At 35.5% G+C, this 27,955-nt stretch overlaps 2 protein-coding genes across 2 annotated transcripts; both read left to right on the top strand.

Moving 5' to 3' along the window:
* Positions 1-1,667: 1,667 nt before the first annotated feature.
* On the top strand, positions 1,668-16,812 carry LOC127868283 (zinc finger protein 616-like). The gene is made up of 5 exons (XM_052409919.1): positions 1,668-1,751; positions 6,161-6,931; positions 8,136-9,790; positions 11,386-11,485; positions 14,098-16,812. The coding sequence occupies exons 2-5, from the start codon at positions 6,187-6,189 to the stop codon at positions 14,691-14,693; spliced, it is 3,096 nt and encodes a 1,031-aa protein (XP_052265879.1). The 5' UTR covers positions 1,668-1,751; positions 6,161-6,186; the 3' UTR covers positions 14,694-16,812.
* A 6,971-nt stretch (positions 16,813-23,783) lies between these two features.
* On the top strand, positions 23,784-26,576 carry LOC127868520 (potassium voltage-gated channel subfamily A member 1-like). The gene has a single exon (XM_052410365.1). The coding sequence runs from the start codon at positions 24,041-24,043 to the stop codon at positions 25,544-25,546; it is 1,506 nt and encodes a 501-aa protein (XP_052266325.1). The 5' UTR covers positions 23,784-24,040; the 3' UTR covers positions 25,547-26,576.
* Positions 26,577-27,955: the final 1,379 nt, after the last annotated feature.

Below are 27,955 nucleotides of genomic sequence, written 5' to 3'. Positions count from 1 at the left end.
AAAAACTAAAAAGATGAAAATTGAAGCTATAATTCAAAAATTTGTCCCAACTTTTGTGAGTCTTGTAAGCCAATTAGGAGCAGTACGTGTTGGGACACAATCTGGGTCTTCACATAATACGGCCTCTGGCCAAGAAGGACCTCATAATCTTGGAAATACACACCTACGCACAAGTTTTAGCTGCACGCGTCAAGCCATTAGAGAGGGGTAGAAAACACAATGTTTAAAAACAGACAAAACAGTGCTACAAAGTTTGAGACACATCCAGTCAGCAATTTAAGTAGTTGAAGAAATCATGCACAAGCTTTGAGACGTACTGAAGCACAAACAAGTGCTATGCTTAATGCCTCCCAATCTGTTTGTGTGGAGGGCATAAAAAGCAACAAATATCAACCAATATCAACATTGAATTAGTCCTTTCTTTACAATTGAGAACTGAACATTTAACTAAAATCCAAAGATGTTAATTGCTTCAATCTATTACCGTACTTGACGCAATAATAATGATAGCAAATAATGATAAGAATCATCAGTTTGGATCGAATTTTGATGCTGCATTTGTATTTCAATAAATGCATCATGAACTGTATCAGTAACCCAAATATTACTCATTAAACATTTGTTGGTCTTGTTTTGAGATGTTTTATCCTGTGGCACTCACTGGAAGTGCAAAAATTCTCCGGGTCTCATTTCCAGGACGTTAGGGACAAAGTCATACTCCACGGCATGGTACACCTGCACGATGTTGCCACGCTTGCCAGAGACATTGATGTTGTGAATTGTGGCCTTCTTCACGGCGCCTTCTTATGGAACATGTATGAGATATGAAAGAGCAACAGAATGAAATATTTCAATTTCAAAACAATAATGCTGTCCCTCAGTTAAACATCATTATGCATTGATGATCATGACAATAAAAATTGATTTGACACATAACATTATTTTAATAACCTATGTTCAATCAGGTTATGCAATAATCAACAGCTTAAGTTGAATTGATACATAATAAAACAATATGTTTCCTTGGTAGGACCAGTATTTGGTTTCTAAACGGTGATCTAAAGAACGCTTCCACTATAATGATTAGTACCGAGATCTCCTAGTCTCTAAGCGGACACCATTTCCACTAGGCAACAGCAACCGAACTATCGTTCAATTCTAGAGGCTTAATAGGCACACAATTATAAAATATAGGATCTAAAAGCTTGGCAGATGTAAAACGCTTCATGCAGCAAAAGTAGGATTTAATTGTTTGGATGCATTATTTTTTATTCAAACTAGTATGATGTTTTGTACAGAATAATTTCCAAATTTTTATTACATTACATGGTTATCAAATAAGCGTTTTTCCCGTAATTTATCATATTGATATTTAATAAGGTGAACAGCCTAATTGTGTTCGAAAGTGTTACACTGTTGAAATAAAGAGAAAGAGAAAGAAAATATCATTGTTTTATTATTTTCGTTACACATTCCTTTTTTCTAGTATTGATGTTGTTAATGGTGAAACAAAAAGCTTGCACCATTAAGGTAATTTACGAAGCAATAGTTTTAACGACCTTACCAGGTCGAACAATAACATTATATGATATTTTAGTGCTGTCCAGCCATCGTCGTGCGGTGTAGTATTATTTGGTAAAAAAAAGTTACTTCCCTTTGCTCAGAATATGTCATTACTGAAAGAGAAAATACAGTTTTGTGTTATAATTTGTGTTTCAAAGAACAATCAATTTAAGAAAAAAAATCTTAAGGTAAGAACATGTTAGTCACATAGGCCAGCACATGCCATCTGCATGTACCGATTTTTAATCGTTTACATTCGGAAAACGGACCCAAATCGCAACAGATAACTTTGCCTTTGGCATAGACGAGTGGATTCGGTTTTTATCAAATAAAATATCCCCAACAAACCTTAGGGCGTATGGAAAAGTAGACATGTAGACTTATTCTCCTCATTAAATCTTAAGAAGATTGTGTTTTTCGAAATTAGTGATGACTTTCCTCATCTGAGGCTGCATTACAGGCTTGGCGAAATAGGAAAAAACCTGCCAGTCATCTGGACAGGCATTTCAGAAAATGTACTGGTCCGTAGAAGATTAGCCGGCCTGAAAAAATCAACAACAGTTAATTCATGTCCGTTTTAATATAGCATTGTAAAAACATTCATCCTTATGAAGAAATCTTTTGTTTCTTTATTGTTATACCGAATTGCAATTAATTAGAATTTTTTTATGTGTTTTAAATCTTTTTAACATAGCAACGCGACTTTTGCGACGCCAATTTTTTTGTTTAAGGTTTGAGGTTGATCGACTAATACATTGGTTGCACCAGTTTCAAAATTTTAATCAATTCACGTTAGTGATCAATTAAAAGCGACGCCAGTCAAACAATTAGTTAACAAAATTTGTGAATTTTGAATGAAAAACGGTAAAACAAAACGTTTTTTCAAATTGTGAAATGGTTGTTTTTGACAGGTTAGAGCACAAAAAGTTAGTTTTTAAGAGTTCAAAACGGCCGTTTTTGATAAAAAATGCGTAAGATTTGTGGATTGTCCGTGTCAAAATTGTAAAATATTCGTCTATGGCCAGTCTCAAAGAAGAAAAACAAGCCCTAGATTTGACTGTTTTGTCTGTATAGGCTACCTGGTACTCTGGAACGACCTTTTTGCACATGCATTAAACCTGAGTTAATAAACAACTCTTTTAAAGCGATGCTTCATAAAAAATCATATTTCAATGTCCTTATCTACATGTACTCGAAAAATATGTCAAAGCTATCAAGATCTTTTTTGTTAGAATGTAGTTGCCGATTTTGCGACTGAGTTTTAAGTAGGTGTTGTGTAACCAGTTGGATTTGCTAATTGTACCTAACAATTTTATTGCAAACATCAAAACAATGTTGTTGTTTTTTCATTTTCATTATGTAATTAGTGGTTTGCTCCTCGAATTTTCAACTTTGAAAAAAATATGATTTGTTTAAATATGATTTGTTTGCATTCATTTCACATTTTGTCGGTCGCCAGGACCAACATTCTTGCCGGACCAAATGGAAATATGCCGGTCAGGACCGGCGGACCGACAATTTCGCCAAGCCTGCATTATGTAAAGATAAAAACAAGTTAAATAAGCCATTATAAGGTAACTCTTTGTAGATTGAGTTCTATTAGTTGGAATTATTATGTTGTACATTCTCATCTACATGCATCTGCCAATATGTAAACTAATGTTCATCATTAGGGCAAATTGTGGTTGTCTTGAGGGCTAATTTTATTGAACAGACCTTTTTCTGCCTATCTCACGGACCCGTTCCCAATGCCAAATATGGATGTTTTTTCCCCAATTATTTAAAAAAATCCCAATTTCAGACCGAATTAATGGAAGCCGAAAAATGCCTTTCGCGGTAGGTACCATGTTTTAAATGATCGGGCGCCGTGTTTCAACGTGGCAATGCGTAGAACGTCATCGTATCGAGTATTCCATAATACAATTTTGCGATCTTGAGACTTCAGACAAAATGGCGGCCGCTTGTGTCTTTGCATTTCTTAAGACACATTTTCGGTGAGAATTAGCTTTTAAATATTGAAGTGCTGGATTATTCCGAATTATCAGGTATGCATACAACAAGTGATAACCATGTGTACGCATCAATTATTGTAAATTGGTTGAGAATCGATATGGATATTCTGAGGTAAATAAATGTGGATTAGTTTCACTTTCAACATTTCTGTGGTTCGAAAGAGTAAATTTGGGTTAAAAAATACGGAAATCGGACGCAGTCTAAAAATGACGCATAATTGGAAGTACTATCGAAGTAAACTACGAACAATTGACTCGAAAGGCATGCACAAACTGTACGTTTTGTGGAAAAATACTACTGCCAGTCAGTCTACGGTTAAGCCAGAATCTGACTGGCCCATAAGCAAGCAAGTGATGAACATTTGCCACTGCCAGATTCAGAGTCACTACCATTTGTAGCTTCTTAACATTTCAATACTATCAATTTATGATGTTCAGCTTTACTTTTGTGTTTCAAAAAATGGTTGCCGTCAGACATTTGGCAACATGAATTCTGAATAAAAATATGTTGGATGCAGGTCCTTCGACTGTAAATATTCATAAAAAAATCCTTAATGACAGATCGAGCTATGTATTTTATTGAACTTCAAGCATAACAAAGTCTGTGTATTTTTATCATACACATACTTACGTTATCAGTGGACAATGACTGTTTCATGGTAAAAAAAAACAGTTTAATACTTTCTTACTATTTTTGGGCAAAACCTATGTATGAAAACCTTAGATTTAATAAGAAAAAAATTAGAAAAATAATTTCCCAAATAATGCTTTTGTCGATGAAAATTCTTCCAAATTTGGAAGATTTCGCGAATTTTGCTAGGTACATTTTTCCCAAAATAGACAGAAAAAGGCTTGTTGAATTATTGCACATATTTGACAGTGAGATCTTTTAAATAGAACAAAAGTTGAAAACACTGAAAATGTCAGTCTATAATTACCGAATAATTAAGGTAAGGTATTAAATAAAATTATGGAATAGTTTTTTTTCTAAATAGTTTTAAACACTTTTCTTAGTCAAGAGCTTTACTACTTTTTGTTTAAACATTTAGATATACTTTTTTGAATGTATGACAAAGAATTTGAAAATCATTCTTTTAAAAAACTGAGTATTTCCCTTTAAGCAGTAAAGAATGAACCTATCAATTTACAATACATACACTTTCATTACAATCGAAAATGTTAAGTGAGCTGCCTTGTGTTTATTTGTATGTTATTAATGTTAATTACAAAAAACACAAATGCTTAACGTTTTGTTCATTTTATGATCAATCACAGTCTGACTCATTCAGGCTCTCTCAGAAATTATAAATAAAGTACATTCAAGAAGAACTTGTTTTCCTAAGTCTATAATTTCAACTTAAAACAATGCAAAAAATAGGTCCAATCCAGAGTGAGCATCAACATGTTTCTTAATTGCAAAATAGTTTGTGGGACCATTCTATTTCTAATTAATTATCCCAATATAACTTATTAAACACAACAGGTAAAGATTATGACAACTTGTTTTACTATATTGATGTCAGGAACACAACATATTTAAGACTTCAAGTTGACACCGTGTGTCCTTCCTGCAATGTTTGCAAGTCAATATGTATGTCTTCAATTGTAATATCTATTTGACACTGTTCACTTTTATTTAATTGACCATTAAATGGCTTCATGTTCTTAAAAATGGCAACAGTTTTAATAAAAGATGGACAATGTTGCAGATGCCAAATACTAAAAATATTTTTCAGTGAAAGTACTGTTTGTATTTTGTATTATGTGTTGGTGTTTCTTATGTTCAAATAACAACAATTGTATGCAAGTTATGTGTCAAAAATAGGTTGTTGCAAAAAAAAATCTGATCTTGAGAACACTAGAAAGAGGGCCTGTATTAAAAACAAAGATGAGTTCTTGTTGTTGTACCAGTATTTGTTGTTGTTGTTTTTTTGTCAAATTTACGATTGATATTCAGCCCTATTCCCTAACTCAAAAAAGAATGTACAATGTATATTTTACAAATGGCTCAGCTGTCTAAAATTTCCTATTGAAAGTTTCCAAAATTAAAGAAGGTAATATGTATTTTTAATGGCAATATTCAGTTCATCTCTCCAATAGAGCTTTGCGATTGAAACTTTAGTATATATAATATTGAAAACACATTGGTTTTCAATTTTATAGATTTTTTTTGCACAAAAAATAACAACAATTCCCCAATTTTATTTAAAACAACTAGATTTTTTGCAATCCAAATGGCCCCAGCCCCATGTGCAAAATGGTGAAAAAATCTTTGTACAATAAGTTAAGTAAATAATAATCAGTAGGCTGAAGTTATGGTATCAGACTAAATATTACTTGAATGACTTGGGCAAACTCAGGCACAACACTAACAGTAGGAGTATTATTGTTTTGACAAGGCATGACATGATGGGTTTTTAACAAAGAAACCATAGCATTTTGTGGTGATAAAACTCAAATTTAATATATATAAATTTATAACAAGATCAATTGGCAGTTAATTTTAATAATTTAGTATTAGTTTTAAGTTTATGTATTCCTTTCAATGTAACAATATCATTACACTATTTTGTTTTTGCATGTAGACACCGGCCTCCAACGTTTAGTAAAGATGGATGAAGACACCAGTACAAATGATGACCATGACTGTCATATTAGTGATAGAGTTGATGTAAAGATGAATCAAGACACCAGTAGAAATGATGATCAAGAAGATGAAATTGATGGATGGAGCGACACTACTGAAGACCTTGACATGGATACTTCATTAGCAGTACACGTGAAAACAGAAAATGAACAAACATCGGAAGAAACAGGTCAAGCCATGAAAGAAGAAAACTTTCCTGAACTGCAAGCAAATGCCATTGTCAATTTGATAAATACGAATAAGAAAAATAAAACACCTGTTAAAAAGGCAAGTCCTTCAAAAACTGATAAAAAAAGTCCAGTTAAGTGTGAAGAATGTGGGAAAGTATATCACAATGCTCGAAGCTTAGAAAGGCACATGAATCTACACCTGGGGACGTACACATGTGACAAATGTGGAAAAGTTTGCAACTCCACTTACTCTTTGATTAACCATGCAAAGGTTCACGAGGGTTTCACTGGTGACGTGGTATGTAACGTATGTGACAAAGTGTTTTGCGACAAGAGCTCACTGAATAAACATACATTGTCGGTACATATGGGAATTACAAACTATCAATGCCAGTTCTGCAATAAGTCATTTTTTGGCAAAAGGACACTTGACGAACATGAGAGGGTACATACTGGAGAGAGGCCTTTCAAATGTACACTGTGTCCCAAGTCCTACAAGAGAATTGCTGATCTCAACCATCACCTTCGTCTTCATAAAGGTATGAAGATTTATTTTATGCTTTCCGGTGGTTTATAGAGAAATATCAGTGAAATAAAACTGAGATTTCATTGTTTTAAACAGTGAAAAATAACAGTGAAAAATATCAATATTTTTCACTGTTTTACTGTGAAATGAAGTCATTTTTTTGACTAAATGACGTCATGAATCCAGCGAAATTATCCAGTTACACTCTTTTACAATTTAAATAAAAGGTGAAAAAAACATAAAATCAAAAGAAAATGTGTTGGATTAGATGAAATATTGATTTTAATTCACTCGTGATCATAAAAAATATATATTTTCACTTGTGGCTGCGCCACTCATGAATATGTTATTTTAAATGATCACTCGTGAAATTAAATCGATGTTCCATCGAGTCCAACAAATATCCTCTGTATATTTGTAGTATTGTTACAGCAATAGCGGTATAATGCATGTTCTGTGAAAGCTGGGCTAAATACATATAGGAAATGTGCCATCCCAAAACAGCCTGTGCAGTCTGCAAAGGCTAATCAGGGACAACACTTTCTGCCTAGACATGAGTTTTGTTTAGTACCTCTGATGACCTTGAAGCTCATATGAGTGATGGGATTATGGATCAAGACATTAGTAGGAATGATAACCAGGAAGATGGCATTGTATATAATGAACAATTATGTACAATTATAATAATAATTGCACAGGCTAATCTGGTATAACACTTTACGCACATGCATTTTACTAAGTTTTTCGAGAACAAGGCTCATATAAATTTTGGTTCTTAAGAGAGGAATCAATTTTTATCTGAAAGATTTAACATTAAAATCGTCATTAGTCAAAAAGGCTTATTGTTGTCAAATTTAATCATTCATTGAGATACTGTGTATGGATAAATGTTCATGGAAAACAGAACATTAATATATTTTGATACACATAAAATGTAAAACTTCACTCTTTCCCACTCAGAAGCAAAGTGAAAATGGCTATGTGCAAACAGCATAAAACCAAAAAAGCCTGCAAGTAGCTCGCAGTCTGTTCAGGTTTTATGCTGTTTGCTGCTCATCAGTATCTAAGGGTTGGAAATGAAGCCTTTGAAATTTGAATCTAGTAAGAAAGGTCTTAATTAAATGTAACTTTCTAAGGGAATACAAATTCGTCAAAATGAGTATCTAAGAGGTTAAGGGTTAACCATCTTGTGTAAATCTTATCATCATTTCCTACAGGGGAGGTATCGCACACGTGCGAACTCTGTGGAGAAGGATTCAGGCGCGTTTCGGAAATGAATCGCCACATGCGCAAACATGAGCAACCAGATGACTTAAACTCATCCATGACACTGTCTGAAGGCCACAACTGCCACTGGTGCAATGTGTTCTTCCCCACTGCGAAAGATTTGAAAGTCCATATTAATACGCATTTAGAAACGACCATGCAGAATAGAACCTTACTGACGCAGCAAGAAAACGAAGAAAAGAGGAAAATGGTCAACAACATTGTCAAAGATCTCCAAATAGGCTTTCAACCGTCCGGGAGCTATATGCCTTTATATCCCCCATTAGGTCCCCATATTAGTATGGGCCAGAATGCAACATATGAAGCACCCTTAATTGCAGCAGGTTTTATTCCTCCTGTTGAACCTCTTCTGGATTTGCCGCAGATAAAGATTGAGGTAGATGATGACATGTACAATGCTGCTGTTTTGGGAACTGAACTGAACACAAGTGAAAAGACCAGTGTTGGGAATGTCAGTTCTAGGGAAAGAAGTGTGGAACTGGTCAATGCCTTTGGATTCAATATTACTGGAAATTTGAGTTCAGATCTTGATGTAATTGCTGCTTTAAACAAAGAAAATGTTTGTGATGTTAAGAATGAATTTAATGAAAATAAAATTAATGTTAATGAAGGCAATTTTTCTGCTTATAATGCAGACACTGATATTGAAGATGCAGATGAAATTAACAACATGATAAACTATGAGTCAGATGGTGATGATGATAGCGGTATTAATTATATCATAAAAGATAAGACAGAACATGATGAATTTGATTCTCATTGTATGCCGAAAAATCCTGATATTACTAGTGAAGAAAGCTTAAGTGACAACATTCAGGAAACTGTTGACATAACTAACTCTCAAAAGCAAGCAGATAAAATGGAAACTGCTCATATAAATAAGTTAAAGATAAATTCTGCAAAGAAGAGCAAGGGACATGCATATACCAACAGCAGTTCTGAAAAAGAAGGAAATGTATTGCATGAAGCAAGTGCTGCTGAACATGCAAAAGATGATGGTCATTTGAGTTCAGAGAAAAAAGCTTCAAGAAGAAAAAGGAAATCGGTTCCTGTGAAAAGGAAATTTAAAAAAAGGGAAGAGAATGCTATGAAGACAGATGTTGTTGATAACAGTTCAGACCAAAATGAAGAGGGTTTGATTGTCCAAAAGACAAAAACTCTTGAAGAGAAAAAAGAAAATGAGGAAAACAATGAATGGCCAGACAGTGCAGTTTTAAATACAAAACTCAAACCAATTTTCTGCAGCACTTGCGATAAAACATTTTCATGTAAAACAGCACTGTGTAAGCATATGAATCTTCACAAGGGAACTTACACGTGCAAGATTTGTGACAAAGTCTTTGCTGCAAAACGCTCTCTGAAAACGCACATGGATATACATAATGGAGTGAAGGTCAATGACAAAACTTGCAATGTATGCGGAAAGTCATTTTTTGATGTCAGTTCACTGAACAAGCATGTTAAGTCGGTGCATATGGATTACAGACCCTTCTCCTGTACTCACTGTGATCTTCGATTCTCCGACCGCAAGACGCTGACTGAGCACATACGGGTGCATACCGGAGAAAGGCCATTCATTTGTGATGTATGAAACTTTGTTACTACTTAATATTTTTATGCCCCCGGTAGTTTGGCATATAGCAGTTGAACTGTCTGTCAGTATGTCAGTTTGTCCGTCCGGACAAAAAAATAACGTTGGCCATAACTTTTGCAATATTGAAGATAGCAACTTGATATTTGGCATGCATGTGTATCTCATGAAGCCCCACATTTTGAGTGGTGGAAGTTCAAGGTCAAGGTCATCTTTTAAGGTCAAAGGTAAAAAAAATAATTCAAAGCGGCGCAGAAAGGGGCATTGTGTTTCTGACGAACACATCTCTTGTTGTGTGACTAATTTAGAAATATCATTGGAAGTTATATTAGATCTATGTCTTATATACTGATAGTGACACGTGAGTTTTCCTGATTTTGTATATTTTATTTAAGTGTTAACAATCTTAGAAAAAGACAATTTGATGAAAAAAGTTAATAACAAAAGACGCATACTAAACAAGTTGAGTTATGATTTATGCAGTTTGTGTATTTAAATGTGTACCGTAATTATGTACTGTATAATTTATAAGAATTTATATATATATATATATATAATTTACAAATTCTATTTTATTTTTCTATTGAATTAAATACAACTATTACACAAGTTCTGTTTATAAAAATAAGTCTAAAGTAATCGTTTAAAACCTAGCCGCAAGTGTATTTTGTGGGTGATTTCACGCATCTTATATACTCATAAATTGACAGGCATGTACAGAAGTGTGACCAGTATACTGCGTTGCAATTTTACATATTCATTGACTATTTGATTTGCTTGTACATCAATATGCATGCCTGTGGTCTTATTAAGAGAAATTCAAGAAAATTACCTTACGGCGATTAGATTATGATTAATTGACGTTTCAACCTCCAAGGGAAGGAAATATTGATGTTAAAATTGGCCATCATGCGATATAATGTACATGTATTCCAACCTAACATTCTCCGAAATTTTAAACAAACTGATTTTTATAAGAATTTTAGAAAATAGGTATTTTATATTATACTACAGAACATGTCATAATAATAATTCTCTATATGATTTAATAACATCTATTATATATCTTAATAATGTAATAATAGTTGTATATGTTCTGTGAGAAAGTTTAAATTTCTAATATTCAAGTATTTATTATTTACATATGTATATTTAGTAATTACCAATAATATTTATCACGTTACATTATGATAAAAAAATGTATTTATGATTTCCAAAATTAACTTATTTATATATAATAAAGTAATGTTAAAAAATGTTCAATAAAAGTCATTACATTACAAATGTAGCCAAGCACTTTTGATCTTAATATTTTGCATAGTTAAATAGCTGTGGCTTAATTACTAGCAAAAGAACACATGAATACTAATATAAATGAAAATAGTGTAATTTGCAAATTTTGCTAATTGGGAATGTTGTCATATTCATGAATGTTTTGTATAAGAATTAAATTTAAGATTTCTAAAGATCTCCCATTTTGTTCAGCATGGAAAAACTTCAAAATGACAGAAGAAGCTGGAGAGGTTTATTGTTTGCTATTGGTACTAGTGAGCGTTGGATATTGGTTATTAAGGGAGTTCTAATTGCAGGTGTGTGGCAAGGACTTCAAGCGCAAGGGGGAGATGAACTATCACATCCGTAAGGCCCACACTGATGAACAGAAGTTCAGCTGTACAGAGTGTGGGAAAGGTACTGTAAGCAGCCCATGGCCAGGGACAGTTTGTATTTAAGCATTGAACTAAGGAGTTTTGTGACTAGGGGCTCGCGCCTTAGGTCTGTTGTATCTTAGGCAAATGTTGTTGACATTTTATCTTATAATTGCATTTAGATACATGTATCCCATGTTTAACATTTAGTTTAAATTTATTGAATTTTATTGCATCAAAAGCCTAAGGCTTTCTGAGATGAGCTCAAGTCAATATCCTGGGTAGAACCAGAGATGAGCTCGAGTCAATATCCTGGGTAGAACAAGAGATGAGCTCGAGTCAATATCCTGGGTAGAACCAGAGATGAGCTCAAGTCAATATCCTGGGTAGAACTAGAGATGAGCTCGAGTCAATATCCTGGGTAGAACCAGAGATGAGCTCGAGTCAATATCCTGGGTAGAACCAGAGATGAGCTCAAGTCAATATCCTGGGTAGAACCAGAGATGAGCTCGAGTCAATATCCTGGGTAGAACCAGAGATGAGCTCAAGTCAATATCCTGGGTAGAACCAGAGATGAGCTCGAGTCAATATCCTGGGTAGAACAAGAGATGAGCTTGAGTCAATATCCTGGGTAGAACCAGAGATGAGCTCGAGTCAATATCCTGGGTAGAACAAGAGATGAGCTTGAGTCAATATCCTGGGTAGAACAAGAGATGAGCTTGAGTCAATATCCTGGGTAGAACAAGAGATGAGCTCGAGTCAATATCCTGGATAGAACCAGAGATGAGCTCGAGTCAATATCCTGGGTAGAACAAGAGATGAGTTCGAGTCAATATCCTGGGTAGAACCAGAGATGAGCTCGAGTCAATATCCTGGGTAGAACTAGAGATGAGCTCAAGTCAATATCCTGGGTAGAACCAGAGATGAGCTCGAGTCAATATCCTGGGTAGAACCAGAGATGAGCTCGAGTCAATATCCTGGGTAGAACCAGAGATGAGCTCGAGTCAATATCCTGGGTAGAACCAGAGATGAGCTCGAGTCAATATCCTGGGTAGAACCAGAGATGAGCTCAAGTCAATATCCTGGGTAGAACCAGAGATGAGCTCAAGTCAATATCCTGGGTAGAACTAGAGATGAGCTCGAGTCAATATCCTGGGTAGAACCAAAGATGAGCTCGAGTCAATACCCTGGGTAGAACCAGAGATCTTTAGAATGCTACTAAAGTAAGGGTCAAACTCGAGATCTCTTGGTTGCAATGCAGACACCATATCCACTACGGCTTGACCACCTGTCATGTTTAATGGTTATTTCAAAAGAGTTCTTTCTTTCAAAATAGTTGAGCAAAAATACATTTAAGCCTTTCTCTAGGAAAATGGGGTTTAATGGCTTTTCTTTAAGTGTCCACAGTATCTGCTTAAAATAGTTTTTGTTAAAAATAGACATCCTTTAAAAGAAGAAATACAAAATAAAGGGGAAAGTGTTGTCTCAGATTAGCCTGTGCTGATTGAAAAGGCCAATCTGAGACGACACTTAACACCAATAAATGCTTTTAGTCCTGTTTTTCACAGAGCGCTGCGCAATGTTTATAAAAAATTTGGGAAGAGTATTTACTATTGGAGGAATTTGCTGAAATTGTCTCATGTCCTGGCTCTATACACATATCTTAAAATGTTTGGTTTTGAAAGAGCAAAATATAATGCATACTTGTACACACAAATGCTAAAATACTAAATGCAGTACATTTTTATTCCTCTATAAAGTTTATTGTCTATTAAGAGGCAGTAGAAATGAATTCAATTGCATTTTTCTGCAAATTATTGAATAAAACTTTACCACTTAGAAACATATTTTAACGCGTGTGAAGTCCCTTCGAAAATTAAATTTAGTTAAGGACCTTTCCTACTACCGGTAGATTCAAGTTTGTAAGGCTTCATTTCCAAACCTTAGATACTGATGAGCAGCAAACAGCATAAAACCTTAACAGACTGCAAGTTCTATTATGCCGGTTGCAAAAGCCATTTTCATTTTGCTTTTTATGGAGGAAAGGGTAAATTAACTATGTGGCAAATTATTCTTATTCTGATGGCTGTTGTTAATTAAATAGTTCTTGTTAGGCAGTTCATACACCTAGAAAATTAAAAAACAACACATTTCTCATTATTTCAAATCAATGTGAGATCAAATTCATCTATTTCTCTGAAACTTCATACACAGATATCTTATCAGGGTGACATGCATATACAAGGCTGAAGGTTTAAGTGAGCTTCTGCGTGAATGACTGATAAAATGGGATCCATTTGTTTCTGTTTTTCACAAACACTAATGCACGAATACTGAGTATTGTTAAATAAAATGATATTTGGACAGGACAACACTTTCTGCTTTTATGGATTGCTTCGTTGAAAGAAAGTCTCCTCGAAACCAAAATCATGTTAAGTCATAAAGTGTCGTCCCTGATTAGACTGCATTAAGCCTGGTCTTAGTATGGGTCCTCTTTGTCCAAAAAAAATCAGAAAGGACGCCATTTTTCAATCATTTACAATTAATCTCACTTACAAACAGTCTGCCTCTATATATGCATGACATCCTGCTGATATTGAGAACTCACTTGGTCTCTTCTTACATCCAAATCATAAATCACAGCTATTATTGCAGGATTTCTTCGGGCCTCCAAGCTGAAGACACACATGGAGTTCAAACACTCCAAGCTGCCGTACGGTTGTGGCGTCTGCAGAAAGCACTTCCAATCAGAGGCCCACCTGATCGACCATCGAAGAGCTTCCCACGTGAACAAGCCTGCAGAAAAGAACCACATGTGCGAGAAATGCGGGAGAGGATTCTGCAAGAAGTCGCGGCTGATGCGCCATCTGAACAGCAAAACAGACTGTATGGAAAAGCCGTTTTTCATCAAAGGGAAGTTTGTATGCCGATTCTGTTTGCGGGAATTCGACACTATGGGTGAGAAAGCCATGCATATGAAATTTGAACATAGAGATTCAGAGACCAATCAGTTTGTGTGCTCAACCTGCGGGAAAGGTTTCCGGCGGTCCCAGGCCCTGAAGATCCACATGAAGATCCACCTTCAGATTCGGGACTACAAGTGCGATCAGTGTGGGGCGTGTTTTGTACAAAAGCACCACCTGACCCAGCACCTGCGCACTCATACCGGAGAGAAGCCTTACCAGTGCAGCATCTGTGCCAAGCAGTTCGCGCAGAATGCCACTCTGTACAGCCACATGAAGCATCATTGAGTTGTTTGCAGTCTGTGTATTTGATATTCTTGTAAAGCCACCATTGATTTGTGTGCAGTTAGCGTATTTGATATTCCTGTAAAAGCCACCATTGATTTGTTTACAGTCAGCGTATTTGATATTCCTTCAAAACACGGCCGTTAATCATGCGCGCCACCTCTTTTTTGAGATGCATTAATAACTGAGCCAATGCTACTTCCGAGGTGGCCCTCAGGCCTGGATGTTTTAAAATTAAGCGGATAATTTTACAGGGTGATAAGGTTTTATATGTTCTTTCAACATATTTCGCATTATTTTTAAAAGTTGGCAAATGTAGTGCGATTCAGCGATTATAAATTCATCCAAAGCTGTAAAGAAACATACAATCACAACCCATTTTGAAACGTGAGGACCTTTATAAGTTGTAACATGGTAGAATTCATAAAAGCAAATCAATGTCTTTTGCCTGTTTGACGAGCAAATTCCCAGTCAATTAAATCGCTCATTACATTAAACGATTGCTTTGAACATGTACAAGGTAATGCGTGCACAAAAATATCTATGATCGGCTTCTAGCCGATCTAATAGATAAATTTGCATTTTTCCAAAAGAGATGGAGCAAATGCCAAGGAGGTGGCGCTCAGATTAGGAGGTGGCGCCAATGCACATTTACAGCTAAAATAAAGTGAAATATTTTATGTTATGGTTTCTATTATGTTTACAGGACCTTTATTAATTTGTGTAAGTTGACTACTTCAGCACATTTGAGTCGCGTGCCTTTTTAATTAGAAAAAGTAGTTTTCTAATAATGTCTTGATGGATTTAAATGTTCGTCTTTATAAGATAAGAACATTTAACATGTATGATACAAAAATGTTAACAGAAAAGACAGAGCTGTCATAATTTTTTTGGAGTTGAAAGTGGGAAAAACAACATATTTGAGCCTAATTAAGATTCTTTGACCTTGGCCTTTTAGTAAATTAAGCATTTGGATTAAGGGACACGAATCATCATTTCAAGAAGAAGTATTATCGTATATTGATTTTGTAAATTACCATACTGTAGACAAATATTGCTGTCAATGAATTATTTTGATAATGTTGAACATAAAGTTATTGGTTTTATTGAGTATTACAAATGTTGGTATATATCGTACAATATGTTTTATTCACATTGGTGACTAATTAATTGAGTTGATCACTTATATATATATATATATAAAACCTCCTATCATTGGCGCCATCTCCTAAGCATTGGCTCCATCTCTTTTGGACAAATGCAAAATTATCTACTATGTGGACAAGAAGCCAATATTTTTGTGCATGCAGCATCTAATGTATGTTGTACGCAATTGTTTTATGCTGTTAGCGATTTAATTGGGTGGAAATGTTCTCGTCACACTGGAACAACTCATAGAAATGCTTTTTAAAACTCCACCATGCCACAACTTATAAAGGATCTCACGTTGTTAAATAGGTTGAGAATCTATGTTTCTTTCTTTTTTGGATGAAGTAATATTCGCTGAATCGCACTACATTGTCCGATTTTTAAAATAATGCAAAAATTGGTGAAAAAACATATAAAACCTAATCACCCTGTAAAATTATCCATGAAATTTCAAAACATCCGGGCCTTAGCGCCACCTTGGAAGTTACATTGACTCATTTATTAATGCATCTCAAAAAAGAGGTAGCGCGCATGATTAACGGCCATGTAAAAGCCACCATTGATTTTTTTGCAGTCAGAGTATTTGATAGTCCTCTAAATCCTGTGTTTTGATTGAAATTTCAAATTTAAGTGAGTCTGGTTCAGGGAACTTTAGATTAAATACATGTGCGTCAATTTTCCTCTAATATTAGCCTGTGAAATCAGCACAGTCTAATAAGGGAAGAAACTTTCTGCTTTTATGAAATTTTGCATTTTCTGGAAGTCTTCCAATACAAAAATCCAGTTAGGATTGAAAGTGTCGTCCCTGATTAGCCTATGCGGACTGCACAAACTAAGCTGGGACGAAGTTTTACGCACATGCATTAAGCCAATTTTGAAGAGTGTGGCTTATACAGACTTGTGCACACACTGGATCAGTGCAGTTTATATGTCAAGCAGTTCGCACAGTTAGCAATGCTCTACAGCCACATAAAGCAGCGCAGCATTGATTTTCTTCAGTCTGCATTGAGCAGCTTTATGGGAAGACTTGGCTTGATGCATGTGTATAAAGTCTTGTCATATATTACCTTGTGCAGTCTGCACAGGCTAATCAGGGACAACGTTTACAGCCTAGACTTGATTTTTTTTTAAAGAGACTTCATTTAAAATAAAAACCATACAAGCGGAAAGTGTCATTAGCCAGTGCGGACTCTACAAGTCAATCTTTGACAACACTTTAGACCCATTTTCCCAGATCATATTTGATATTCCTGCTATAGTCTGGGAATGGATTAAATGTCACATTTAAGTGTAGACTGTGCTCCATTTTGCACATTGACTTTATAAAAGCTTCTATTTCTGCTCACCCACAATAGTGATACTTTTTAAACTGTATTCTAATAGTAAATATGTGGGTTTTTTTTATATATTTTAAGTTGTGGCTATTTGTATTTTTATATCCTTACATTTTGTTTTTAAATTGCAGGTCAATTTGTAGCTTTGCTTTCATGGTGTTTTCTTTTCATGTTTCCAATATTTGACTCTTTTATTATTTTATTTATTTAATAATTATCATGCTAAATAACATTTATGTCTGCAGTTAACAGTTGTTTTGCAAAATATAAATGTAATGTCTAAACTCCTTAAATATTTTTATGCCCCCAAAGGATGGCATATAGTTTTTGAACTGTCCGTCAGTCCGTCCCGTCAGTCAGTCCGTCCATCCGAAAACTTTAACATTGGTCATTTCTTTGCAAAATTGAAGATAGCAACTTTATATTTGGCATGCATGTGTATCTCATGGAGCTGCATATTTTCAGTGCTGAAAGGTCAAGGTCATCCTTCAATGTCAAAGGTCAAATATATGGCTTCAACGCGGCGCAGAAGGGGTCATTGTGTTTCTGACAAACACATCTCTTGTTTTTTTATTTTATATACATGTGTTATATATAAATATACATCATTCACTCACACTTCTCTTGAGAATGTATTTGCATTTGATGAAAGAAAAGATGTCTGTATGGATACACATTGTATTGTAAGTGATTAATTGTAACATTGTCATTAATCATGTCTTTATTCACCGTGTTGTAGGAAAACTTGACTTAATTTATTTGTGTTAAGTGTCGTCCCAAATTAGCCTGAGAAGATCACACAGGTTTATCAGGGACCACACTTTTCACCTAAACTGGACTTTCAGTAAACGCACAATTCTATAAAACCCGAAATTGTCATCTCTGATTAGCCTGTGTGGACTGCACAGGCTAATCTGGGATGACACTTTTGTACTCATGCATTAAGCCCCCTTTTCCCAGAGCAAGGCTCATATGTAAAGTGTTTGCTGTATTCTATACATTGGTGCTTCGTTCTCCATCTTGTAATTTCATGAATTTGTGGGAATATGTTGTGAACCTATATAATTGAGCGGGTCCCTGCACAGACTATTCATAATAAACATTTTCTGCTTTTATGGAATTTCGTTCAAATTAAGACTAGTCTAGGCGAGAGGTGCTGCCCCAAATTACCCTTCAGGGACTGCGCAGGCTAATGGGGAATGATACTTTGAGCACATGCATTTACCCTGGTTTTCCTTGATACAGGTTCAAATGTAATTTTTATTTACCTGTAAATCACTTAGTGTACAGAGTGTATTTTGCATTTTCTATACGTGTATGTAATTTTATGAAGATAATATTTGAATATGATATTGCGCATATTTGTGTACTTAGATGTGTCCTTCATGTAGTTTTAGACATAAATGTGATCATTTTAGTTTGTGTCATTAATATATTGATGCATATTTTTTTATTCTAGCCTGCCTTAACACCATTATAATGAATTTTCTGAAAATGAAGAAAATATCCTCATTTTTGGTAATAGACAGGGCTTTATGGTAATGTTATTTCCTTAAATAAGTTTTATGATTTGCATGATACAATAAGTAATTTATATCATTTGCATGATATACATGTAATTAGTATGTTTTCATTTCAATAATAGAATTAGAAGTTTTTATCATTTGCATGATACAATGAGCAATTCTGTATCATAAGCTTGAGAAATTATGCATTTGTCCAAAATGGCAGGTGTATATAATCAAAATACAGTTTTTTCTCATTTTTAGGAAGCAAATAGTTTTGATAAGCCCATGCCATGAAGTAAACAAACAAAGGATAACAAAACAGAACTTCCGAACCTTATTAATATAGTACTGGCTGTAGGAAAGAAGAAATTTACATTTGTGACTTCTATAATTGCTCATTTTGTGTACAAAAATAGTTTCAATGTCTATTATTTGTAGCTTGAAAAACAAGTCCTAGTAGATTTTTTCACCCTTTTTTACTCGGACTTATTTGTCGATGTTTATCAATTCTGATTATCAGACAAATAAAACAAACAAGTATTTGACTTGTTATTGCAGAATGCTTTAAATTACACATTAAACGTGTGTTTGTTGGTAATGTAATTGTTTGCTAAAACACATCTTTGAAATCATGTGTACACAAAACAAACAAAGCACTGAAATACTGGGCAACATTCTGTCAAATAGGGCAAGAGAGATGCTTAAAGTAACTAGTCCCTTGGGCAAGTAAAAATGGACTCATTTAAATAACCGTTGCATTGCCACATACCTTAATATTTTTCTGATCGTCTTAGATTTCTTGTATGAAATAAACAGATGTTACTCCACTAACTTGGGCAACATGTAAGACACCCTAAATATTTGTGTGATGTTAAAATTATACTCATTTTTGCTAAAGTATATTTTTATTCCTAATGTAATTATTAAATTACTCGAATGTAATCAAAATAGACATTGAGCATGAGAAACAAGTCACATAAAGAAATAAGAAAATATTGAATGTTTTATTAATATAGTTTACTATAAATAGCAAACTATATGTATATGTATAGCATATCTGAAAACTGTACATGAAAATAAATTGCCTGAACTCCAAGATATGTGGACTTGAAATACCCCTAAATATTCATAATGGATGTCTGTCTTGTTTTAAATTTGTTTAATATCATTATATGTACTTTATACTTGATTATTCTGTTAAATATTAAGTGTATGGTTCAACATTATAGTATTTATCATATATTTATTATACCACTCCTTTCCATGAATTGCCAAAATGGAGATTTGTAAAAAAAGTATGAAATCGAAAAAAAAGATTTTCTTCAAATAATTCACGATGACCCCCATTTTTATTTAATATTTTTGCCAGATTGAGACGTCACATACAGAAAACATAATATTGTGGATATTTTGTATAATGCTGGAAACCATAGTACACACTTTACTTGAATATATTTGAGGGAATGGGCATGTATTTGCGTCTTTTTTGGCAAGTACATTTATGCATGTAATTATTTCTTTATTGATTAGTATACATGTGCTTAGATGTATGGTTATCAGTATGAATGGATTTGATTTTATTTTTGTTAATTGTTTTGATTCTTTTCTGTTGTGGTGACTAGTGTTTTATTTTTGTAATGAGCTATACTAGTCACTAGGAAATTATTGACATCTCAATATTTTGTACATGTACCCATACCCTTGTTTAGCTCTCAAGAATAAACAATGTGTCAATAACAAGATATACACAGATTTTGTTCATGAAACTTCCATTAGAACATTTTTGATGTTGATTTTTACTTAATGGAAAGATGTTCATTGCCTTTCAATTCATGTAGCATTATCTTGCCTTTCTCATAACATAATATTTTTTAAGATTTAAGATAACAGACATTTGTAGTTTAAAAATGAATTTAATGTTTAAACATTAGGCATGAATCAGAACAGAAAAATGAAAAAGGGCCAACTGACAAAATAAAAGCTCTAGAGTAAAGAGATTGTATGAAAAGTGTAGCAACTATACTTAATTTTCGTGAGCATCTTGTTATCGAAAAAGTCATTACTAAACATTGGATGAATTATAATTTATAAGGTTTATTTAGGAGTGTAAGGTTTTTTTAACAATATATAAACAGATTGATACCATTGTCAGTATATGTATTACTGTTAATAAAGATTCATTATCTACATTGTGCCTGTTATACTGGTTATGAGACATTTAAAATTTAAAAAAATACATGACTATACAAAAAATGCCACATTTGTAAATATATTATAACGGGCGGGTCAATTAACCCTTTTATATCAAAGGCTTACTAGATTAAGTTTGTTAATATAACTATCTAAGAGAATTTCACTATACAACGAAAGTGTGCATTTTAGCTCATCTTACCAAGAAAGCCCAATATGTGCTCTTGGGAATACTTTGTCTTTTGTCGTGCCTCGTTCTGCATCGTCAGCTTTCAGTGGATAATCAATCAAGGGGCCACAATTTAGACTTAATCTTAATGAAACATTAGGATTAGATTGACAATAAGTAGACCAAGATATAATTTGGGTCAAAGTACGGTAAACAAAAAAGGTTACCAGGTCAAATGTGAGAAAAAACTTTTAACAACTGTAGAAGCCTGATGTTTTATTCAATCTTGATGAAACATTTATAGAATAAATATTGGATATATAAGGTCAAATCTTAGCAAAACCGTTTGAAGACCTTGGGCGCCTTATTTATCAGAGGTCTAGATGACTTTGACCAGAATATTAATCTTGACACTATCTTACTACATGTAAGTATTTGAACTTGGGTCACTTTTGATTAAATATGCATTTATCAGGTCAATTATAAGAAAAAGCCCATTACCACTCTAGAAGCTACAGTTTTATCCAAATCTTGATGAAACTTGGCAAGCATTTTGTCTTGAAATGTCTTATGTTAAGATTGAATATGGGCAAAAATAAGGTTTCAATGTCATATCTAAAACAATGTATAGACACCTCTTTGGTACCTAATTACGATGAACTTCGTCTAAATGTTTGCTTGAGTATATCAAGGACGAGTTTAAAACAGGGTTGCATGAAGTTGAACACTACTCAAATTTTCGACAACTGGTGAAACACTTGAACTCTTGCAATTGTTGACCGTTTGTTGAAATTTCCGCTTGCTTTGTATAAAAGTTCACCTCCAATATTTGACCTTCTGGGGCGGGAAATCAAGCATTACTCTTTTTCTATACTAGTATATTACAGTTTGCAGTTCTTTAATGTTAAAGCTTGTACATATTACCTGTATTTACGTAGTTGCAATTCAGTGATCTGTGATAATGCGGACACAAGCAACATTCGTGCTGAATAAGATAAATGAGCCTTGCTCTGAGAAAATGCATGTGCAGTCCGCACAGGCTAATCAGGGACGACACTTTCCTCTGTTATGGTGTGTGTTTTTTATGAATATTCTGTCTGTGAAAATCCAGCTCAGGCGGGAAGTGTCGTCCCTGAATGGCTTGTGCAGACTGCACATGCTAATCTGGGACGACACTTTACGCTCATGCATTTATCCCAGTTTTCCCAGAACGAGGCTAAAATTTGTTCATCAGAAGCAGATATACAACACGTTTGCTTTGAATCCGAATCCATAGTACTTCGGATCAAGTGATCTTTAAACGGTCACAAAATACCATTAAAACCAATTTCGACTCATTAAACTTAATGAGATTGCTAAATAAGCTACTTAACAATGCGTGACTGCCATTGTGACAAAGTCGGTCGTGACCCTATTAATACTGGTACTGCTAAAAGTTACAAGGATTAATCTCTGTATCCAGCTTTTTTAACAAAATATTTTCACTCGTACTGTATTTAAGCATTTAAAGGAAACTCGCCGGGTAAAATTTTAGTGGAGTAAACTAAAATGATCACAATTCAGCTGACGCCGTTTGGTAGTATCAAAAGTTGTCTTTTAGACCGAAATTCGCGATTAGGAACTGGAAATCAAAATGTCCATGTAATTTTAAGCATCTTTCACAGATACAACTCATGTGGGTGTAAATGTCTATCTGTAACGCCATTAGATCCTGCCAATTGTCTGTGCAATGGCGACTTCTTGTGCGTACGCTAATCTGCTTATTATGGTAAGCTAGCGTTTGTGCGTGCTTTGATATGGCGACATTCTTCTGCTAGCGTCGGTGAGTGCTTTGCTATGAAATGGTTTTTCTGCTATCGTCGGTGCTATTTTGCTATGAAGACATTATTCTGCAAGCGTCGTACCGTGCTTTGCTATGACGGCGTTCTTCTGCTATCCTCGATGCGTGCTCTGCTATGGCGCCATTCTTCCCCTAGCGTCGTTTCGTGATTTGATATGACGACATTCTTGGCTAGCGTCGTATCGTGCTTTGCTATGACGATATTCTTCTTCTAGACTCGTATCGTGCATTGATATGACGACATTCTTCTGCTAAGGAATACCTACCCATTTTGTTCAGCTGCTAACTTTTATATAAAAAAAAATATTAGAAATCATTTAACATACTAATATTCTTTCTATTTAAATTTTAATATTTTATGCCAGTTTCTACCTTTCAATGCACGGCATGCCTCACGCGACATGCATTATAATCTTAAATCGTAAAAAGGAAAACAATCACAAGCTTTACAAATTTCTTATTTGTTTTTTTTTCTTCTGTAAAATGTTAAACGACTCTTAAACTCTCGATATGCAAAAACTGAATAATTATTATTCTTGTGTATATGCCTTTATTAGAGGCATTTTTTCAATCGGTCATATTTAATGACATTTAGGCTTAATATTCATTAAACTTCGCAGTTGAAGAACCTCAAAGGAATTCCATTCGAGCGTGGAGTTAAAAGCTTTTGGTGGATATACTTATACAAACCGGTGGGCTATTCTATTTCATTGTGTTTCTTTTGACGCTTTTAATATAGCGATTATGTGAACGGTGATTTCGAACCGTACTGCTGTTTACTTTAAATGTGCTTTCAGTTAAACCACATTGGTAAATGTTTCGTTCTACGAGTATAGATTGTGTACTACTAAGATAATTTGGTGTTTTCTTTTTTAACATTTTCTTATTTACCGATTAAGGCGATCCACAGCACGTATATAGAAGTGATTAACGGACAAATAATGTCACATATGCACGGAAGGATTTAAAAACAAAAGTGCAGTGTTCTAAGCAAAGACTTAAACTTGAAGTTGATAATCATTGCTTATTTAAATAGTACGTTTTCTGTAGCGCCTCCGCGTTAAAAAATTGAGTTACCCTTTGGCGTTTTTTGTATATGGTTTTCTTTGAAATTGAACATACGCTTCGGACGTCGGACGTTGTTATAAGTGTGCACAAAGATGCATTTTGTTGCCCGTAACACGACGGACCTTGCGTACAATATGCCGGGCTACTCGCTGCGTCAAGACCCACTGAACCTCTTCCGACAGCCGCCAACAACTCTACACAGCAACTCGCCGCGTCTTGAGAGATCGAAACAAGTTCGGTCGAACTCCTTCAGTAGCGTCAAGTTCACGAAGATACAGGAATATGAAAAGCACAGGGCTAGTGATCCGCTGTTGGGTCACTCTCTACAGAAAGATAGTGACGGAAATCACGAGAAGGTACCTCTCATTCCGAAGTCTGAGAATCCCCCGTCGACATCTCAACCACGAGCGGTGGAGCACGATTGCGAAGCAGAAAACTGTAAGCGAGTGATATTGAACGTCGCCGGTCTCAAGTTTGAAACCCAGTTAAAGACGTTGAACCGACTGCCGAGTACTCTCCTCGGTAACCCCGAAGAGCGTCACAAGTTTTGGGATCCGAAACGGAAGGAGTATTTCTTCGACCGTCACCGGCTTTCGTTTGCCGCCATATTGTACTATTATCAAAGCGGCGGGCGTCTGCGGCGACCAGTGGAGGTGCCCGTTGATATATTTATAGAAGAACTCGAGTTTTTCAAGCTTGGCTCGTCGGTCATTCACGCCTTCAAGGTTGCCGAAGGTTTCATACTTGACGAGGTTGATGAAAGTGAGCTCCCCGACAATGAAATAAAACGCTATATTTGGGAAGTGTTTGAAAAGCAGGGAAGCACGCGTGTATCAAACGTGATTGCAATCGTCTCAGTAGTGTTTATTCTGACCTCGATCGTCACATTCTGCGTCGAGACGCTCCCCCAGTATCGCGGCAGGGATTGTTACAACGATACGGTGGAAACACACAACGGAACGTTCAAGACCGTAATAAAGTTCAATTATACGGATCCGTTGTATATCGTTGAAAGTTGCTGTATCGTTTGGTTTGTTTTCGAACTGAGTATACGATTTGTCTGCGCCCCTGTCAAAATGAAATTTGTGAAGGACATGGTCAATTGGATAGACGTCTTATCGATAGCTCCTTACTTTATATTCCAGATCATGTTTTTACTAACAAACTCGTGCGAGAACAACAGTAGGATATTGTCAGTTCTCAGAGTTCTTAGGGTAGCACGAATTTTCAAATTGAGCCGATTTTCAGACGGACTTCAAATTTTCGCAAAAACTATGCAAGTGAGCTTTCGTGAACTGTCAATGTTTATGCTATTTCTCGGTATCGGCGTAATAATATTTGCAGGTGGTATTTACTACGCGGAAGCGCAAAACCCGGACACGTTTTTCATCAGTATACCGGACGCTTTTTGGTATGCAGTGATCTCGATGACAACAGTTGGTTACGGTGACGTGTATCCGGTTGGAATTCCCGGCAAAATAGTTGGCACTATGTGCGTGTTATCCGGTCTTCTCGCCATAGCTCTGCCAGTGCCCGTGATTGTCACGAATTTCAATAACATCTACCGACGGACGACGGGCCGTGGTGCAAATCTGTGAAAGCGTCTTCACGTCTATAGCAAAAGTAATGTTAGCAGAAATATAGCAGGTTTTCAGCATGAAGTATTAAAGTCATTAGCTGAATGTGAAAGCTCGTGTAAATGTGTCATTCTCGTTATTATGTTAACAGCTATATACTGGTACATTAAGCTCATGTAAATGTGTCATTCCCGTTATTATGTTAACAGCTATATACTGATACATTAAGTTCCATATGAGTGTCGTAATGAGAAAATCGGGTCGACTGCACATACTAATCTGGGGCGATATTTTATGCAAATGTATTAAACCCAGTTTTCCAAAACGCGTCTGTAGCATCCCCTTTATTCCAGGGTATATTCATTATGTATAGCACAAAGCTGTTCATATTTGGTTGTTGGGACCTAATGGCGAGATATCTGCACACAAACTAACGGCTTCCGTGTTCTCTTGCTCGAAATGTCACCGAATCAATAGCAGCTGAAACAAGGAAAGCGTTCGATTCAATGTTGCGTTCATGTGACATTCTCCCATCGAAAGTGCACGCCATTGAGTGTATCGCACGTGGATATTTGACGATGAGCGTTTTGACAATACTAATCGCTCGGTCGTGTATTTGTTCCAAGCATAACTCGAATGAAATTTATGTATTATTACTGTTTGTGGCAAACAAAAGTGCAGATAAAGTGACATCCTTGCGATTATACTTAGTTGATAATCAACGTTGTTTCGTTATGACGAATATTAGAATAAGAACCTCGCGATGGGAAAACAGGGCATAATGCAAGTGCCTAAAGAGTCCTCCCAGATGAGCCTGTGCTATGCAACAAGCGAATCAGAAACGGGTATTTCCGCCTAAATCGGATTTTCGCTAAGATGAGACTTTTTAAACGATAAATGCCATAAAAGCGGATAGCGTCGCCCCTGATTAGCCCAGGCCAGTCTGGGACGATGCTTTACTGACATGCATTAAGCCGCGTTTTCCCAGAGCGAAATTATATGTTTGCTTAAATTTTATTAATTAAAAATAAATTTGTGTGTTTGTTTGTGTGTGACGTAATAGTTTGTTCATTAATAAATATAGAGAAATAATATACATGTATGTTATTTTTGAGTTTTGAGATCTAAAATATAAACATCTCTTTGACATGTATCTGTAATCATGAAACAAATTCAGCGATATTATTATATATTTTATTCATTTATCGAATGGTGCGTACTTTTAACTTAAAACATAATCTGAATGCATCTCCGTCTAGGATTACACGCACACTACTTTGTGTATTTTGTGTGCTTTCTTTAAGTTCACAAATTGTATTATCTTCTACTGCCAGTAATTCGTTTGTTGTTCATATTCGCAACATGGAGTCGATTCGATAACTTAACAAGCATAAGATAAGTTGAATACTTGATTACACGTGTGTTTAGCCGCGTCATGCAAAAAGGGGTTTTATGTTACATGCGGCCAGCGTACTTCAGACCAGCCTGTGCATACGCTCAGTCTAGTCATGAACTTTACTGTCCGTTTATGAAGTCACGAAACCTTGCGCTCCTTTGTAGCGGACAGCGTAACTCTTAACTAGATTGCGCGAAAATGGATGCTGGTCTGCAGCTCCGATGGCCGCATATGACATAAAACACATTTTCGCATGCCGTGGGTCATTTTAAATTTTATCACAACATGACATACGTACTTATTGTGCTTCGAGACAAATGCAAACTCCTCACAATAAAGTGTTGGGGTCAGTGGTTGTGACAGGTTTTGCTAGTCGAAAAGCTTATAAAGTACTTTATAAACAACTTTCATCGTCTGATGCGTTGTAAAACTTCATTGCTTTGCATTTAAGGGATAGCAGATTCGAACTACATGTATTGCTCATCCCCTAACACACCGCTACAATGAGGCGAGACAAATCGACGGACGGACAGACACACACACACGCGTGTGCGCGCGCACGCGCACACACACACACACACACACACACACACACACGCGCACACATACTTGTAAAACCTTCCAACCGGGGAAATGTGTTCTAAACCTACCAACCGGGGACCACCATTTCCACATATTCTAGAAAGCTGAAAGTGATAAAAAACAGACAAGTGTCGAACCTAAAATACGATTTTGACATAACAATTATGATAAATAGGGTAATAAATCAAAGAAAATTTTACATGCACACCGGGGAATTATGTGCGTACCAAATGAGGAACTGCGATGTGTGCCAACTGGGGAACGGTGTATACCAACAGGGGTACTAAGTGCGTACCAACTGTGGAACTTCAATGTGTACCAACAGGGGAATGGTGTATACCAACAGGGGAACTTAGTGCGTTCCAAATGTGGCACTTCAATGTGTTCCAACTGGGGAACGGTGTATACCAACAGGGGTACTATGTGCGTACCAACCGTGGAACTTTAATGTG

Source organism: Dreissena polymorpha, chromosome 1, assembly GCF_020536995.1.
Source record: "Dreissena polymorpha isolate Duluth1 chromosome 1, UMN_Dpol_1.0, whole genome shotgun sequence".
In the NCBI taxonomy this organism is placed as follows: domain Eukaryota; kingdom Metazoa; phylum Mollusca; class Bivalvia; order Myida; family Dreissenidae; genus Dreissena; species Dreissena polymorpha.
The sequence above is the reverse complement of the archived record's forward strand: the minus strand, read 5'-3'. Positions and strand labels throughout refer to the sequence as shown.